Source organism: Anopheles coustani, chromosome 3, assembly GCF_943734705.1.
Source record: "Anopheles coustani chromosome 3, idAnoCousDA_361_x.2, whole genome shotgun sequence".
NCBI lineage: Eukaryota > Metazoa > Arthropoda > Insecta > Diptera > Culicidae > Anopheles > Anopheles coustani.
Window position 1 is genome coordinate 56,708,941 of NC_071288.1, and position 19,142 is coordinate 56,728,082.

Sequence of the window (19,142 nt, forward strand, 5' to 3'; positions counted from 1 at the left end):
GTACCGGTTGAATTATAGTACTTTTCTTGTTTTTATTTATATATTTGAAAACACAGAAACCCGGCACCATGATACAAAGTTTTTACAAGTTTTAGTAGTAACGGATCGGAGAACCAGGGAGAAAAAAATCTTGTCATTTGCTTAAGTACAAGGCGGATTTTTAGTGTGTAAAGCTTGTTACCTCTCGCTCGTATTCGTCCAGCTATTATAACTCCACTCCACACATCAGCAGCAGTATCACCAAAAATGACAACTACCCCAGCTTTTCCGTTGGCCTCCAAAAGGAAACGTAAGTAGAGATGTTGTTTACTCCACTTAAGTGTTTGGGTGATTAGCAGGTATTTAATTCTTCACACGATACACATGATTTATGGATCACTTAAAAATGAGAGTTCCTGCCAGCAAAGAAGTTTTTGTGAGCAAACAGATTGATTCTGTTATGTTTGTTTAATGGTCCATTTCCGTCTAGAAAGCCGCATCTCATAGACGAGATAAAACACATGAGAAGAATAGTAGTTACAGTACAACTAGTTGAACTTTGTTAGTGTTAGATTAAAGCGTGGCAAGGAAAGATCTTTTTTATGGTAATGACCTATGTGCCATGTGAGACGATCCGGATGTTAGTCGCACAGATTTATCACTGCCGTTTAAAGCTTGACCTGCCCTCTTCTATAGGTATGACGTGTTTTCCTACTTGCGGTTCGATCAGTATAGCGAGCCGTTCGAATCTTTCTGCAAAAACCGTGTGTACGACAGTTCTGGTCAATTCATCCACGTGGATCGCTCACGAAACAATAATGGCGCCGGTCAAAAGTTAAGTGAATGCAAAGCTCAACCACACAAAATAGTACCTGTTGTGTCGGATGAATAAGCCAGAAAGTGACCTATAATAACACATGCTAATAATCTACCCTCCACACTGGCCCTCCCTTCGTTTATCTCAGCAATCAGCGATGAAGAAAATGAAATTAATTTTATGATAGTTGACCCATCAGGAAAGGACGAAGATGTGTACGCCCGTGCTGTGGCACTAGGCTTTTGTGGTTTGCAATTTAAAAGCGTGTGTGTTATTGCTTATTAGTAGACCTCTCCAATCGGTCATCGGTCGAGATCATAGGCGCCCTGGAGATATTTAACTACTTCCTATCTGCTAGTTGTTGTGCTGGGCTAGCGCGAGGACCGAATCGTATGATTAGTCTTCCCACGGGTTGTAAACTGATTTAAAACCACTGTACTAAGCCGCTCTCGCTACATTTGCTGCACGAACAGTGACAAGCGGGCGTAGCTTGATCCGGTCACGGCAACACACATCTATAGCAACTTGTTAGCAATGAAGTCCTTGAGATTCCGGTTCACGTCCTTGCACCTCACGTGTAATGTTGCACTCAGCCGAGGCTGTGCTGGCGTGCGTCGTACTTAACGTTATCCCTGGCGGGCAGTTAGTGAACCAACGAGCGTCAGTTTATGTGGCTTCGACTAGTATCGGCGAGACGCAGCGGACTCTGCTCTTCGTCTGCATTTTACCTTCACCGGCTTTGACGACTGTAAAATGTCAGCTAAGCAACTATTAACTGGTAATGAGGGAGAAAGAGTTACGAATTCGTAAATTGCATCAACAACTTGTGTCTCTTATTATGTAACATGCAATTGGTTGTTAAATGACAGCAATTAGAAAGATTTTAGCAAGTTTACTGAAGCCAACTTACGTGATCTAAGTTTTTACTTAGCCTGTAAATATAATTAACTACAATATTTTTCTCATTTTCGTTGAGTTGAGTTGAGCAAAAATCCTGTTTGAGTTCTTAATGAATTGCGCCTGTTGCATGGTATTTTACCTATTTAAAAAATGTTACATTTATTATTATACATTTATTAGTTTTAATTGAAATAACAAAATGCTACCAAAAACAATTGTCGCTTGCATTTGATCCCCTAAAGCTAACTTTCATTAACTTGATCAATTTTAAACACATAAATCACTTTTCGAAAGATTACAGTTAACAATCGTTTTTGTAATATGAGCGAATTTCCAATTGGTAAATATTGCATCTATCATTTCTGAAGAGACGCTGCATTTAGAATTCCTGCACATGCACCAAGTTATAACACTATTATAACGGATTGGCCTACTATTGATTATGGTTGTGTATGGGAAACCAAATGCTCAACAAAAGGTGTAAGGTGGCGACGCCATGGGGTTCTCCGGCTTATCGCGGAGATGGAACTTGTAGTGCTATCTGAGGAATGAGTCGATTGAAATGTGTATTGTTTGGCTAACGTCCTATTGATGCGCAGTTGAATCGATTTTCTTGCCGTATGCTTTCTTTCTCCTGTGTCTCTTTGTCGGATACGAACTGAAGTAGATTTGTGCTTCCGTGATTCTTTCACAACTAGTGGAACAGTGCTGTCTAGCGTTTCGCACATAGTAATTGCTTCTTTATTCTCGTTGCTCGGACTTCACGAGTCGGCGATCACCCAATCGTACAGTGTCACCATAACGATATTGCGGTGAATATATTGTTAATCCCACACATTCTCTGTGTGCGGCTTACTAAACCCGCCAATTAAAATCCATCGATTATGGTCTAATCAGTTCTGTTATTCGAGTTGCTACGAATGCGCCGTGGCGTCCAATATTCTAGGACGTGGCGAACTAAGAACTTCCCGCTACAGTGTGAAAGTAACCGGTTTGTCGATTTCTTCGTCGTTTGTCATAAGGGCTGACCTGAGTGCCGCCCGCCTGCCCGCTACCTGCTCGGACAGAACGACTACCGTGTGGCGTGAGTGCACTAAATGACCCACTAGGGTCTAATCGCTTGCAAAAGGCTTCGATTATGGGGTTAGGTTAGCCGCATTGCTTTGCTGGATTCACGTGCGGAGTCCGGTCCTGGCAACGTGTACGGTACCGATACTGCAGAATGCCCCGAGCTGATCCCGATTACCGGTACCGGCGCCCATACTCACTATTCATTCAGAAAAATTTCTCAAAATCGGTTCCTGGTGAACGTGCCGCTTTAGGTGAGGTTCGTCGTCTATCATTATACCTACGGTAAGGTACGCGTGTCGTCTGGCAAAGTGGGTATTGTAATTGTAAACAAAGGAGCTCAGGCGTAAATAGGGTATTAGATCCACGAGTACTATATTTTAATCGATCGACCGGAAGCAGCATCAGATACTACGTATTAGTAGTTTCCGGTGGCAGGTCATTGAAAGACGTAATTTCTTTTGTAGCAAAACAGCCAAAAATCGTAGACAACATCACGATATGCGCGGTAAAACATCTTTGAACCCATGTTTACTTTCGTATAATGTCATCATTGGTTGATGCACGGCTGATGACATTGAACTTTCGCTATTGTTTCCCCCCACTACATTAGGCCTCGCACCGAAAAAGTTAGAGGACATTGTGTACAATGCTAGTTTATCCATTTCCGTTCCATTGAGACTTGGTTTCAAAGGATGCGACCCCCTCATTGGTCTGCATTGCTAAAGCAGCTACGGAAACACACGATCGTTAAAGGTGGCCGCGCGTTGCTTTCATGCTGGGCTGCGGGTTTACCGAGATCTCAAGATCATAAAAACAGGTTTATGACGCACCCTACTGTCAATTTCAATACCGGCACTAGCTTTCCTTGTCTTTCATTACCTAGCTCACCAACGTGCCACATCCTTCTTCACCACAAGAAGTTGAAGCTAGACGGGGGAGGGGTGCTGCATGTTTACAAACAAATGAAATCGCAAGTAACATTATCAAGCCGAGGTGTTGTTCTAGTGGAAAAGAGAAGTGAAGAAAGCAAGTAACGTAACGGGTCCTGTGCGGTTCGACTGATGGATGTACGCAATGGTGTTTCTTCATACGTGCGACTGGTCTTCCGTTCACGTGCCATGCTTACCATCACAACTTACCGGTACAGGTTTATTTATTTGGTTTACTCGGTCTCGAGGTTACGAGTGCGTGAACTTCTCTGCTCCTTCAATGCTCTCCTTCCGTGGTGTCAACATCGACACATGCACATGGAGCGTTGCGTTCGCCGGGTAGCCATTCCAAGATCAGCGTGGCACACTTCGGGTGGAGCGTGTGCCATCTTGATGTCAGTGTTGCCGCCCCGGGAGTAATAACCTTAAACCAACCCCTCGTGGTAACGTGGATAATTTGTGACGAGGTGACATTGAACCGGTGTATTGTGGCAAGGCGTTTGTAGGATGGAATTCGAATGTCTAGTTTGATGTTTTCGTTTATGATTGACAACTCTAATTTAACCGTATGTCTATTTTTTTGTTTACAGGTGTGATTAAGCTGTGCTGCCTAGGAGTTCTATTCATTACACTAGCTTACGCGATCATTGTGATTGATCCCACCGAAGTCATTGTCGAAAATGTGAGTATTGCATGAATCCGCACCTAGCGATCAATAACGGTATTTGCGCTGGCAGATCAAATCTGGGCTTAGCGACCTTGAGGATCTACCTCTATTTACCCCTCATGGTTTATTATGATTTATGCAGAAATTATCCATGTTCGAGGGCTCCTACCTGCACCGCCTATGGAAGAAACCGCCCCTAGAGGTATTCATCAGCATTTACGTGTTTAACATTACCAACCCGGAGGAGTTTATGAGCGGTAACGAGCGACTACGTGTGCAGGAAGTCGGTCCGTACGTGTACCAGGAGTTTTTGGAGCACCGCAACTCAACCTTCAACCCGAACGGCACGCTCAGTTTTGTGCCCATCAGGCGGCAGGTTTTCGTTCCTGAACGGTCGGTCGGTGATCCTCAGGAGGACCGCATCATGATACCTAACATAGCGCTGCTAGGTGTATCCAGTGCCGCCTATCGAATGTCATCGTTTGCGGCTTTCGCTGTGGCAGCCGCACTGAAGCCACTCGGCATGTCCCCCATCCTGAATATTACCACGCACGATCTGCTCTGGGGGTACGATGACCCGCTGGTGCGGATCGCTTCGTCGCTGCTTCCGGATATAATTCACTTCCAAAAAATAGGCGTTTTAGATCGGGTAAGTTGACCGTAACCATCACCAATTCATGATCAGCTCGTCGCGTTCCTATGTTTGAAAAACTTTCTCAACTTGTTCTCTCATGTTTATCCGCCTCATATTTTTCTATCACTTTGCTTGCATCGCGTGATCGGCCGCAACCATCACAGACGATACATAATATGTACTCCGAGTAAGCTAACGCTCTTCCGACTCCTGATCGTAGATGTTTGACGATGGCTTTGATACGGTTACCATTAATCTGCCCGAATCGGTACGTAACCAGCACCGTAGCGGCGAGGATGGCACCTTAGACGACGAATTGTCGGACGAATTGGTGGAGAGCCTGCACGATGACTACTATCACGAAATAGTTTCGCCCCGGCCTGCCGATGAGGAACCGATCAGAGATTACTCGATCGACTTATGGAATGGATCTCCGGGACTGGCGCATTGGGGCTACGTGGCAAAGGATCACTGGGATGCTGATAGAAGGTGAGGCTAGTTGTACGATGAGTGGGTGCTTGAAAATACTTAGATATTAATTGTTGGTTTCATTTCATTAGAAATACTCCGTGCAACACGCTGCAAGGAGCATACGATGGTTCCGTTTTCCCTCGCAACATCTCCAAAACGGAGGTGTTTAAAGTCTACCGAAAGGCTTTTTGCCGCACGCTCCCAATCGCCTTCGAGCGGGAAGGCGAAGTGGATGGAATAAAAGCGTATTGGTTTTCTATACAAGAAAATGCATTTGAGAGCTCCGTAGACGATCCGTACACATCATGCTATTGTAGAAACAACCAATGTCTTCCCAAGGGTCTCGGGGATCTGAGTCCTTGTTGGTACAGTGAGTATTTTGACGAGTTTGAAGGAAAGCAAAACTGTAACTGTAGCCAGTAAACATGTGATTGATTTTTCCAGACATACCCGTAGCTGTTTCGCTTCCACACTACTATAAAGGTGATCCACGGCTTTCACAGGCGATTGATGGCTTGAGTCCAAACAAGGAAAAGCACGATGCCGTTATCATTATGCAACCGGTAAGCGATAACCGTACCGCGATGATGCAATTGAGCAGTTTTCTAACATTCAACGTACGTGTACCTTTCATCCCGCAGCAACTAGGCATCCCAATGCAAGCCAACATTCGTGTGCAAATCAGTCTGCTTACGAACATTAGCTTCAACTCTGAGCTGAAGCCGTTCCACAACTCTGTTATTCCACTGATTTGGGCCGAAATGGTAAGTATTTGCAAGCGTTTCATTCAAAATGAATAAGTTTACATTTGGCTTTGCTGCTCTCTGTGGCCCACGAAATCCGTTGAAATACTATTTTTTCGAAAATTGAAAAACATTGCATGAAGATATAAAAGCTTCCCGAAAGTTTGCTAACATCTTTTTTTGTGCATCTGGTAACAGTCGCTGGAAAAGCTTACGCCGGAATTGATTCTCCTGCTGAACATCCTATTTGGAGTTGCACCGTACCTTCAAACCGGACTTGTATGCTTGCTAGCGCTACTGGGAGCTTCACTACTCGCCACCGCAGGCCTGGTGCTGCTCTGCTCGACCGAAGCCACGACGTTCGAGTACGACCCACGCAAGTCGATCCGGTATTCCACCGTCAACATGATACCGTACCCATTACGGAAGGAGCTGGAAAAGTATGGAGAGAGCGAAGTACGACGAGAGCCCTTGCTGATAGAAAACTGTGCATGAAGCGGGCCACGAGCAGCGAATGCTTTACGGTTTGGAGCCGTTGCTGGTGAAAACTTGTCACTGGTCTGTCGGTTCTCCTGCTCGGAATATTCGAACTGAGATTTATTCTTATAGAATAGAATAATAGATTACACGGAAAAAAATTATACATCGACAAACAGCCACAAACAAACACACTCCTACTCCTGTTTCCGTCAAGCGGCACGTCACAAACTCACTCATTATTTTTAAAAGCAATTGTGATATACTTTTACGATTTAATTAGTTGTAAGACCGAATGTACTTGAGGGATGATTTTCACTACTTTTCGTCTCTATTAACCTATTGTTGAATTAATTTTCTCGTTTACTGTTAGTGTTTATCGTTCCATAGCAGTTTTCCTGCAGTGCTGCAGGAAAAAATAACGTTTAGTCAGTTGATTGAAAAACAGGTATTTCGTCAAACGCGGTGTTGTAGCAGTGGAATAGATTTAACGCAGAGCATAATTGTTAGTACGGGCAGATGGAATAATAGATCATTAAACGGATTCAATTGCACTACCGACAGGTATGGTACCTGTAAATTGAATGAATAAAAATACTTTTGGGTGCATGTGCTTTCAAATGACTAAACTATTCATTCATTTTATTGCGAAGCTTTTTCATTGGTTACATTAATCCATTTTTTTCAAAACTCATCATTATAACTGAACGAAAGACTACTTTATCTATCGGCAACATAACACCGATGTTCACGCTACTGTTTTTTTCTTATGATCTAGGTTCACACACAATATCGTAGCGTATCGTACAATAATCTTCAAAGTTAGTGAACAATAGTTGGACGTTTGTATGCAACATATGTTTTATTTTCTAATATTAGCACATTTTCAACACCCACATAGGAGCGTAAGGATTCGACAATTGATAGTTATGAAACAATGAGTAACAATAAACAAAAACATAATAAACACGGAAAAACGTTAAACAAACTACTTATCTACACTTATCTTGTGTAGACACTACTGTACCTCAACTTTGTTGCAAAAGGAAACCCTACGGTAATCTTTTTTTCATCTATGGTTGAATTATTGTTTTCAACGATAGTATTATAACCATGACATGTTACTCGACCGCAATTCCGTCTATCTACATTACTTAAGTAATATCACAATGTTCAGCTTCGCTACGGTTGCATCACAAAAACTGGAGAGCATTTTTTGTTCTCTTTCGCAGCTTGTAACTCCGTTGGCCACGCTGGTTAGGTTGTCAGTTATTCTGGATGGTTTCCACTATCCATTGACGGTAAAAGGATATTTTCGTATACACGTCTGGATAGTTTTTAAACGCACATCCAGATCCAAAGGAAGTGATTCCGACCAATATCCACGGTCCACGCTTACTGATCCTACACTGTAGTGGTCCTCCGGAGTCGCCCTGAAAATAAAGTGTAAAAGAATTGAGTTTTCAATTGTTAGTTGGGCGCACCAGGGGCGCGCTATTGTCAAGCATAGGTGAACAGAATATGGAAATGTATATGATTTGGTCTATTGGAAACCGTAACGCAATAGTAGGGAAACACATGCCATTTACTAATAAGTTCGAAAGCCATGCGACGTTCATGGACCGGTAGAGTTAAGTAGATTTGACGTGAACTAACATACCACGCATGTACCCCCGGTGCCATCCAGGTTTCCGGCGCAAAGATGGCCACGATGCAGTTTGATGAAATCTCCGTACGCCTCTTCGCATCTGTAAAACAAAAGCGACTCTATGAGTGACCGAATCGGAGATGTGATTCTGTTCCAGGTAATTACTTTTTACTGCTCTGTATTGGTGCACGCGTTTGCAGCAAAACGTCCGTCAGTTCGTCATCGATTGTCGATTTGCCCCATCCAGTTGCAAGGCAGTCGACATACTGCGACGTATCGGGCATTGCTCCCGCCGACATACCAGGGTCGGTTTCGATCGCGTCTTCGTCATCGATTGGTGCGCGATCGTTAGTGTCCTCGGTCCGGTAGTTCGGCTCGTTCCGGTAATATACGGGAGCATGAGAAAACTTGTCATTCCGGCGTCGGCTATTGCCGAACTTGCTGTTCAGGATGGCACGATGGGTTTGCCGGTGGCTACTGCTAGGATCCACCTTGCCGCTGTCCATCTGTGACCGATGATTCCATCGTTTTCCATCCTGACTGCTTTTTCTCTGGTGAGGCTTTGTACTAAGCATCCCCGTGGCAAAGAACCGCCGCGTGGCCCAACTGGTCGATTTATTACCATTGGAAGAAGGTAGTTTTGTATGATTAGTTCTGGGCGATAGAACTTGCCCCGTGACCAAATGGTTTACTAGATATCTTGCCGTTCTCGTACGTGAACCGCGTTTATCGTTGGTCTCGGATTCAAATGCTTGCTTCAAACGACGCAGAAAATTATCGTCTCGAAAGGGAATCGATTCTGGAAAAGCCTCTTGGTCGTCAGGAATGTTCTGGTTTGATGGTGTGGACGGATGTTCCATGCCAAGGTTCGAATCTCGGTCGAAGAAATAAGCAGGTTTGTCGCTGGGATTCGGTCTCGACTGTTGATCCGGTCGTGGGTCGTACGTCATACTGTTTACCTTGAAGTCAGCGAAAGGAAGACATATTTTCCGTACCCTGGAGTTTGGTGCGGTGTTGGCGGGCCTGGACAGCTTAAGGAGCACTGAAATTCAAACATTTAGAAAATATGTTAGATCGATTGCGTTTTTCGTGCGTTCATTGTCAATGAAACGCCTGTTTAAACTCACCTAGATCGTGCTTGAAATTGTGGTATTTCTCATGCAAAATGATCTTGTCCACCGGTATGCGCTGCTCAAAGCCGGACTCCGTCCGACGGTCGTATTCACCGAGAACCACGGTCCACAAGGCGGGAAGAGGCAGATTGAACAAATCACTGTCGACAAAAGGAAACAAGAAGAGTTTAATCGATATAGTAGTACCAATATTGAAAACGGAAAGATGCTATTTATTACTACCGGAAATACTTCCGACGCGATTGCCCGACGGTGCGCTCGAAGACCTTTTCTTAGGTGCATAGGTGCACAGTGCACTTCCTGTGGTGAGTATATTGAATTTGTTTTGTGCATACTGCTCTAGAATGGTTCAAATCGGCAGTTTTGTGCACGGGAAAATAAGTGTGTGTGTGTGTGTGTGTTTGTATGGTTGTGTATGAGTGTTCTTTGCATCGCATGGACCGGATTCGAGAAAATGGGTCGGAACAAATTGAAATGAATGATTTCGTTTTCCGCGTGATGGTGAGTGGGTCACGTTGGTGTTTCTTTTTGGGGGTAAGGTTAGTGTTTATGCAAATTTCCCAAAAACTAGCCCACCGCCAGCGTCGGGTCGGACAGATGACGGAGGTTTATTGGATTTTTTCGTTTGGTTGGTGGAAAAATATTGACATAGCACCGATGCGGGATGCCGGACGCACATAGATGCCAGTTTTGGCAGCATTCCGGCCATGTGGACCCAGTGCGCACCGATAATCGAACGAACCGCACCCTCAGCGTAGGCCCTGCTAGGATTGGGAAACTAGATTTCGGAAAGGAATACGTACTTGTGAATGCAGTGTGCTGCGGACAGAACCCAATTTCGGTCTATTAGCACGCCACCGCACCAGTGACCGATAAAGCCGTACGACGGATGCAGCAGCTCCAAGGACACCTGCCACGGATACTGGCCTTCGACGGTCGGTGTTCCGTGCATAATCTTCGGACTTCGCATTACGGTCGGCTCCGTGCGGGTGGAAAAGTTGTGCTGCGCACCGGGAAAGTAACTGCGAGGCTGTCGACGGGAGGTTCGAACTCCGCAATCTGCGAATGAAGAAAAAGTCAATAGTAATTGCATCGTCTGAATGGAAATTTTCGTTATCAAATTTTAACAGAAAACGTTAATGGAAAGCAGAATACACCATTTCGTGGCTTCATTGGCAAATACAACATCGTACCAGTCAAGGATATATAAGAATTTCAAAGTTGTCTTACACCGTTTGGATTGTATCAATCCTGCATGAATAAACCAAATTTGTCAATGAATTTATTCAAAAGCATTGATTTCTCAAACAAAACTGTTTCGATTCCTTCTTTGTAATTTGTTAAAATATATTAAAGGATTGCGCATAGACGAGATTAAAACACAACAATCGGAAGGCAATCAAAGTGGACTTTACTTCTAGAATGTTTTAGCACGTTTTCTTTTTTCTACCAGCATTTATTGCATTAAATTGTAATTAGATTCCCGTCACTCCAATAAGCTTCTTTTTTTGTTGTTCTACTCGCCAAGTTATCTAAAGAAAGAGTACTTCACAGTATTGTACAGATGCCCCCTTCTAGGATACTTGGCAAAGTTTTGATTAATTGTTAAATTGCACCGCTGCCAAGGTTGTGACTACCCATCGGGTGCATTCCCTCCCTCCCCCCTCTTTCCATTGTCCTTAAATGTTTATATGGTTCGCAAGGTTACCAACAAATCCCAGCTTCCGTGCATCTCGAGTTAATTATATTATGTGGTAGCGTAATAAAATTACCATATTGGTAAGGACAACGATTGCAGCTCGCCAAGCGAAATAGGGGGTGGTATGGATTTAGATAAACTTTCCCCGCATCGGAAACAATCAATAATGGTACCAATGATTGGAAACACTTCATGAACACGGGCGGGGCGTCATCAAACGAAACTTCAAGAGAAAGGTATTATCGCTACGAAAACGCTAGAGATCTGGCCGTAGCTTGCCATTACACGATTCACTGATCCCGAAAGCGCCTCTAGCCTTGCTGGACTATCTTAGTACGTAATCGTACGGTAATCATTCGACAATGAACGAGTTTCGGAGGGAGAAACCAGTGACTACACCTAAGCGGCAGTGACGAAGGTTTATTTTTTATTTTATCATGGAGAATTAAATAACTCGTTGCAGCGACGTTTGGATGGAGCCTGCGAAGCTATCGATGGGAATTTCAATCTTATTTCCTACCAGTTCCTGGTTAGTTCCGCGTAGTAGTGCCTTCCAAGCGACGAAGCACACTCGGCCTTACCCACGTGGTTTCTTCTCCAACGGAGGCGAGGCGAAATGCAGTAGCCTACCGACTGATAGGTGGCCATGGCCAGGAAGACGGTGGCTCGAGTGCAATCAAGACTCGCGAGGTAGGGTCGCATACGCTCGTTAGCCACTGGGTACACCTGCAAGCCGGTGTAGAAGGTAGGAAAGAAAGGGCAATTGCGAGCCGAACCAAACAAAACCAGTACCTGTATGCTGTAATCGACATGATATGCCAACCCTGCGCCGCGTGCACCATCGGATGAAAGGAAAAGTGATGTTGGCCCGGGCATTGATTCAGCTTCCCGGTCCTTCCCAGTTCGTTCCGCATGACTTTCGTTGCACTACGCTGCTTCTCTGTGTGTTGCAATTTCCGCTTTACTACTTTCTTCCAATGTCATTACGTTAGCTTTTCAACCACCCGGCATCTCTCTGCAAATACTTGCAGCTCATTTGGGAATGTTTTATTACTTGTCGTTACATAGCATTTATGTTCGATTTTTCGCTCGCTTCTTGTTTTCGTCCTTTGTCTCTCTACCAACTTGTTACTCTTCGGCTCAAAAGGTGCTCGTATTTCTTCATCATCCACCAAAGTCCTTGCTTTTCTACCCGCGTTACGTCGAAAATTATTATGCAATCGAACTCTGGTCGATGATAATGACAGGCTAGAAACGATAGCGCAAAAAAGGCCAGTGCACAACAGGCCATCGGCGGTAATGGTTAGTGTTGTGGTTAAGCTTTACTATTCCACCCGATGGGCAAAGTAGTGATTTTTACATCAACCTCGTATTCGGAAGCATAAAATAATCGAGCAAAAAAACAAAACAACGCCGATGGAGAGAGGCCAACCGTTCCAAATCAAGCAGCATCGAAAGGAGCGTTTAGTTTGTGAGATGCTTCGTGACTGCTTTTTTCTATTTAAAGTAAAAGTTACCATCACTGAGCCAATGGCATCCAAATGACGACCATTGCGATGGTCATTTCCGCATTGGTGGGTGAAATGACGCTTTTTGCTTCTATTCTTTTGCTAAACTTTTACTTCTCATGTGGTGATTTCTAGCAAGATTATACAACCGTTTGAGTGAGTAACGGCATGCGGGACATAAACAGGATATATGAAGAAAGATCGCAAAAAAACATAAGAACGCAAGCGTGTAGCAAAATTACTGTGTCATAAGTTCTGCTAGGACATGAAACGCAATCAACGTAACCGTAAACTGTAGTGAACGGTGTACAGTTAAAGTGCATGGAAGATCTTACCTAGGACCAGAGGCAGCACTATAATGACACTTGTTGTTTAAAACAATATTCGTCTCACATACTTCCTGCTACATAGCCGATATGCAAGATTTAGCAATCTTAATCGCCTCCAAACAAATGGACAAGTATTGAGACGTTTTTCACTTTTCCAACTTCTCATGGCTCGTTTGGAAGCCGCATTTCGGCGGGAAAACTGGCCGCTCGATTCCCGATTCGATGGTGGTCTTTCACTCAATCGGAGCAGATTGATTCGAAATAAATTGCTGTATTATTCATAGTTAAATCGATTTATTAACACTCCGGATTCGGTTGTCACTAGCGGCACGACCGATACGGTCGAAGCGAACAAATCTGCGAGCCGCCCCGTGTTTGGCTCTGGAGAGAGAAAATTACAAATTTAATCGTATTTCTGTCCTCGTGCCGCGGCTTTGCTTCTCTAGCCGTTCATCGTGTGATTTTCTTTTTGGACAGTTCGTTAACTTGTTGGTTGTTCAGCGCCGTCGCTCCGCTGCATTGCCGTTCGTCGCCAGTAATCGGAATCTTGTTTATGTCTGAACGAATTGTAAAGCCCTGCAGAGTCGGAACGCTGTTTCGTGGATTGGAGAACGAACGCTGTAACAGAAAGACGCCTTCAGCGGTTTGGCAGCAACAGCTTGTTTTTTAGCACCAAATACGTTTTTGAAGACTACGAAATCCTCTTGGTTGAGTTGATCCCACTTAAGAAGCAACAAAAGCAGCAGCAACGGAAAGCGATCAGCTGACTCCACCGAGACCTTTTGTTTTAAGTATAATTCGTAACTCTTTTCATAAATAGAAAAATCGTTTCTAAATACCCTTAACGTGAGTGCCACGTGTCAATCAATCAACTTGAATTAATGAATCGTTCATTGATCGATTGAAACCAAAAACTGAGGCGGTCATTCATACTATGGAATCATTTCACTAAATACCACTTTAAGCCATGGAAGGTGTTGATCGTTCAACCAAATCGATCATCTCTTTGAAACATAATGTATCTTCATCGCAGTTCATCATTCGCTCAATTAGGAAAATCAACCGAGCGATTGATTGTATCGATTCATCGCTAGGAAAATGGCTCAGCAAGAGGCTTTTGAAGATTCCGGCGATCGACAATCACCCCCTGCTGCCTCTCTAGGCGAAGCTGTTTGGTAGACCTTGTTTTCACGGTTTTTGCTTTTCGTTATCCTCAAGTGAACCGATTGGTCAGATCTCGCGATGCCCCTTGTGTTATTACAGCATCCCGCATGCGGTTATTCAGCAGTAACTCATTCGGGTGATCGAAAGGGGCTTTTCTAACGCGAACAAATTCCCGTTACTGAAGAAATGGTTTTCACTTTCGTTACCCCATATGTACATCGCACCGGAGTGATAGGATAGGTGCGAAAGACTATGTCATCGAACGAGCGGAAGGTTTACCCGCGAGTTGTTCGACCCGCCATTAACATTTGGTGATTTGGATGCCGATTGCTGTATACAAACTACTTCCTGCGTCAACACTTTTGCTTTCGACGTGAATGGGTTTACTATTAGGTAGCTCCCCGGTGACACGTCCGACGAAACTGTTCGTGACTACCGGCGCACAATACGCACAGCAACGGATGCTTTATCTAACATCCGACCCTTGGAGGAAAAGGAGCATTTCTCTGAAGAAGTATTACAAGACTACTCCCGTTCCCCATTATGGCCTTTCAGCTTAGCCCATTTTTTAAAGTCACGCAAAATTCCGCATATCACTTCCGCCAAACCAGAGCGCTAAGGGGCTAAGCCCAGGCCGAAGCTGCTAGGGCCCTACCAATAGAACGGCCATGTTCCACGCAAGGAGACGATGAACCAGTGAAAGTTTCCTCCACGGGGTCCCTCTTTTATGGAGCAGCCCCGTTTACATAATCGTTCACAGTGAATCGAACCGGGCCGCTTCATTCCGGAGCGGAAGGAGCTCCATACGTATTATTTTATATCCTCTTACATCTCCCCCCTCTTTCCCACCTAACGAAACAATCCCGGGTGATCGTGATCATCCACCTCGGATCGGTTCAATCCGATCCGCTTGAGGGCGACAAAAAAAACATCATCCCTCGGCTGAAGCCCAAGCGCAAGCTGTTGACGCTCTCGGCGTGTCGAACACGTTGGTGGGTTTGGGTAATTTATTTTAATTAATATGCTGCCCATGCGTTCCAGGGGCACACGTGACTCCCATGGCCGGCCGAGTGGGGGCACATTCGCGATACCGGAACCCGGGGTGCGCACGCAGTTCAGCGATTTTCAGCGAGTTTGATCGATTTTGGTGCCCCTCGTCTTCCGTTTCAGCCTCGTCGATCAATCGGCGCGATCTGCCGGTCTTCCGCACACACTCACGGTCCCCAGCCATCCCGAACTGGTCCGCCGAAGGGCACGTCGGGAGGCTTTCGAATGCATAATGACTTAATTAATTATGCGTCTCGCTGGAGTCGGTGACCAGTTCGGGAAACGGTTTCGCTCCTTGCTCGATGGGTAAGCGAGGTCGTTACACAAACGCCATACAAAGATGCTGATGTGGCCGATGTTCCACGCTAACCGCTGACTGCGTCCATTTTACCCGCAAATTCCCGCTCGACCACAGGACTGTTATTAACTTTCAGTGTAATTGAGTGTTTACTATGGTGCACGAGTTACGCGGCGGTTGCGCCCGAGTATGGAAATTATTTATGCCTCACCTTCCGGTTTACCGAATTTTTTCCTTGACGATCATGAATACATCGCCGAAACTACCGAACAAGGGTACAGCTGACGAGGTGCGGCAACACGAAGCATTAGAAAGTTCGACCAACACCCCAAATGGTAAAAATGTTTGATTTCATAAAGTTCTTGTGCAGGTAGTACGTGCATGTAAGTTGGGGAAGAAAAAAGCAAGTTCTTCCATGTCGAAGGCAAGTAAAACAAATGCTCGCTGAATACAAATCGTTCACATATTTCTTGTGCTTGAAATAAAACTCTCTTCCAGTTGCACAAGTTCTTTCGTATTATTTTTCGATGGAACTTGCATGTTTGTACAGTTTTTAGTTTACACAGTTTTCTCCTACCTGGCAAAGTTGCACAATTTATTAGTGTTTGGACGTATCTGGGTTTTACTTTTTTGTGTTTTCTGTTCAATGCCTCCGCGTAGGTGTTCTGCTTCTGCTGCAATCAAATTGCAGCTATATTTTTGAGAACCTCACCGACAGGATGCTGCTCCGGAAAGATGCTAACACACAGCTGGAATTTGCACACACATACATGCATAAAACGCTCCTCGTGTGGCGCATTGACGCTAGATCGGCACCACGTTTATCAAACATCCGTGCGTCGGCATTTGTGATGCAGATTAATGTGTACGAGCAACGCGGCATCGGGTGGTGAACACGAGGTCGTAGGCAAACAGGGATAGCACGGAAGCATAAATGCAAACATCTCGCCACCAGTTTAGTTAGGATTAAGGAAAACGGATTTGGAGCACGCGGCACTCGGCGCAAACGGGACCCAAATGAAGCGATATCCGCCATAAACGACAACAAACACTCGCAAGAGAATCTGAGCTTCCTGCGCTATGCAAATTATCTTTAAATTATTTCATAATTCACACGGCACCACGGGGTCGGCCGCTTCGGAACGAAAAATGAATTCCGGTGGTGGCGGTTTTAGAGAAAACCGTTCATAAGAATGGGGGCGTTCTGCCGATTTCTTTTGGGACTTAAGTCCTCCACTGCATAGGAGTGAAGAAGCTCGCGAAAGGATGGTAAACTAACAAAACGGTTATCAAGATCTTACCTGAAAAGAGCAAGTTTTCGGCACCGACGAATCCAACGATTAGCAGCAAAACGGCCATACACATGGTTCGTGCATTTTGCATGATTCTTTCCTCGGGGATTTCGGGTCGCTTCTCGAGTGCTTACCGTCGCTGCTGTGTTTGTTGGGTTACGAGTGGCACTCGATGGCAGGATTTTTGTTGCAGCACGAAGGAAATTTTTGGGGATACGGCTAATGTTAGCTGCCGCCAGATGCCTACAGTCCGGGATGACAGTAGGGTAGAGGCCCCATTTTAACCTTCGGCGAATATTTCCCAGCAAGATCGTCTACTGTCTCTAATAAGCACGCGACGCGGAACTAGCGAGAATGGCCAGTGCCAGCTAATGACGACCGAGGGGTGCGAAACTGATGATATTCTCTGCTTTCCGTACGCCAAATTCAAAATCGATTCCGTGTCCCTCGTAGCGGTACAAGCTGTTGGCGAATCACTTTCTCCTCCGGAACGATTCGTTTGTTTGATTGTTTCACTTTCTGGTCGCACTGGCGAGCAATACTAGCCGGCACAAGGGGCTAACGGGCACATGGCACGACGGGCCAACGACGACAGTGCCTAAGCTGAGGATATTTCTTCCGCGATGTTCTTTGCTTCGGCCACCCAAACCACCAGCGTCTTCGCTCAACGTTGCGCGGGCCTCGCCAGCTCGCATGGCACTTCTGTCGTTTGCGTTCACGTGTTCGTGTCTTAAATTGTTATTGTTTTCATTTCACCTCATATTTGGTGTCGCGAATTTCACTTCCATCGTCCGATGTTTCACTACGTCGGATGTACGCGAGTTGAAGTGCCAAAGGGCGCCACGGGCGAGACGGGCTGGTGTACGCTGGTTAACATAAAATTTACATAACTTAAAGCGATTTTTCGATAGCATTTAAGCACGGTGTCGTGAGCAGCCGAAATGCAGTCTATGTTTCATTTGGGAAAACCTCCTTGCCCTGGCTGACCTGGCTCTCTGAAAGTCGCGTGATGAAGCCGTTCGTAACAGACTTGTGTAGTCTTCCAAAGTGGCCTTCGTACTTCCGCGTTTTGTTCACATCATCATTTCACTTACAGCGAGAAGGAAATTGTATCTTTGTCGGGTAGAAAAGCGTACTTCACCCAGATTCGCTTAGATTTACCTCTTTATTGGAGTAATTCACTTTAATATCACAGTCACATGTAGCGGTAGGTGTGTTTCTCAAAAGGATAGATTCTTCACTGAAGCTGAGAGTTTGGTGTGGTTCTGCAATTGAAAAGGAAATAATCGTCAAGGTACGAGTCGCAACACCAGCGGTTAGTGGAAACGATGTGCTGGCTACTAGCGCCAGCAGCCCCATCACTGCATAGCTCAGAAATCTACAACCAACAATCGCACCACGATAACAGAACAGTCTTCAAATAGCACGGTAGCTGTAGCTGAAATGATTTAAGATGATCAGACGAGTAGATAGAATCACACCTAGCACCTTCAGCCTGTTGAAGCACCCTATCATTAGTCGGAAGTGTTCAAGGAACGTGAAATAATTGTCCTAATGAATTACGAACCAGGAGTTATTTCGCTGCCACCTTCGAGTTGCCCCACCGGGCTTCATTGCGCGCCCTTGTCCGAAGATCGGTGGATTTGCAACCCCAACAATGCTTACGATAAGCGACAATGGCGGACGTGCCGCGGTTTCAGCTTTGGAATCTGCCACCCACGGTATCACTGAAATCGACCGTTTTATGATAATAATTACCCTTTGCTTTCGCATGCCACGGTGGCCGTTTGGGGAATTTTATCTTCAGACCTACTGATGGTTGCGTGAGATACCATAGTATATGATTTGTTGGGAACCTAAACGAATCCGCAATAGCACGAAGGTCGTTTTGGATAATCCAATTTGGCGCACTGTTATAATACGTGCAGCGAGAAGCTATGATTCAAGTTCAGATAATGTTATGCATCTTATGTAAAACAGTTGACGATTCTGAAGCTCCATGGGAATATGAACCAATTGAATTACGTGATTGACTGTGGCTGTCAGGAAGTTTGGATGTCTCGAGAAAATCCTGATGAATTATTATTATCACGACTCATGAACACACATACCAGCGGGAATTATCTTTTGAAATTCTAACCTAGAAATTACTTTTTGCTTTTAAGACGAGTGAAATTAATTCCTGAATTACTTTTATCTAATGTAAGCCTTTTATCTAGTATAATGTTATGTAATTTATTAATGTTCTATTACTGTCTAGTATTGTATAATAATCGCCAAATGGATTGGTAGAATGTAAAAGCTATAAACTTTCTTCACAATCAATATAGGAAACT

The 19,142-nt window shown here is 44.8% G+C and overlaps 2 protein-coding genes across 2 annotated transcripts; one reads left to right on the top strand and one right to left on the bottom strand.

Moving 5' to 3' along the window:
- Window positions 1–246: 246 nt before the first annotated feature.
- Window positions 247–6,706, top strand: LOC131260612 (scavenger receptor class B member 1). Its single transcript, XM_058262385.1, has 8 exons — window positions 247–289; window positions 4,287–4,378; window positions 4,506–5,012; window positions 5,218–5,486; window positions 5,558–5,838; window positions 5,913–6,031; window positions 6,110–6,232; window positions 6,410–6,706. Exons 1-8 carry the CDS (start codon window positions 247–249, stop codon window positions 6,704–6,706), a joined length of 1,731 nt encoding a protein of 576 aa, XP_058118368.1.
- Window positions 6,707–7,953: 1,247 nt separating this feature from the next.
- LOC131260771 (uncharacterized) lies at window positions 7,954–16,897 on the bottom strand. Its single transcript, XM_058262591.1, has 6 exons — window positions 16,816–16,897; window positions 10,273–10,528; window positions 9,464–9,609; window positions 8,502–9,378; window positions 8,349–8,436; window positions 7,954–8,121 (listed from the first exon to the last, which is right to left on the bottom strand). The coding sequence occupies exons 1-6, from the start codon at window positions 16,895–16,897 to the stop codon at window positions 7,954–7,956; spliced, it is 1,617 nt and encodes a 538-aa protein (XP_058118574.1).
- Window positions 16,898–19,142: the final 2,245 nt, after the last annotated feature.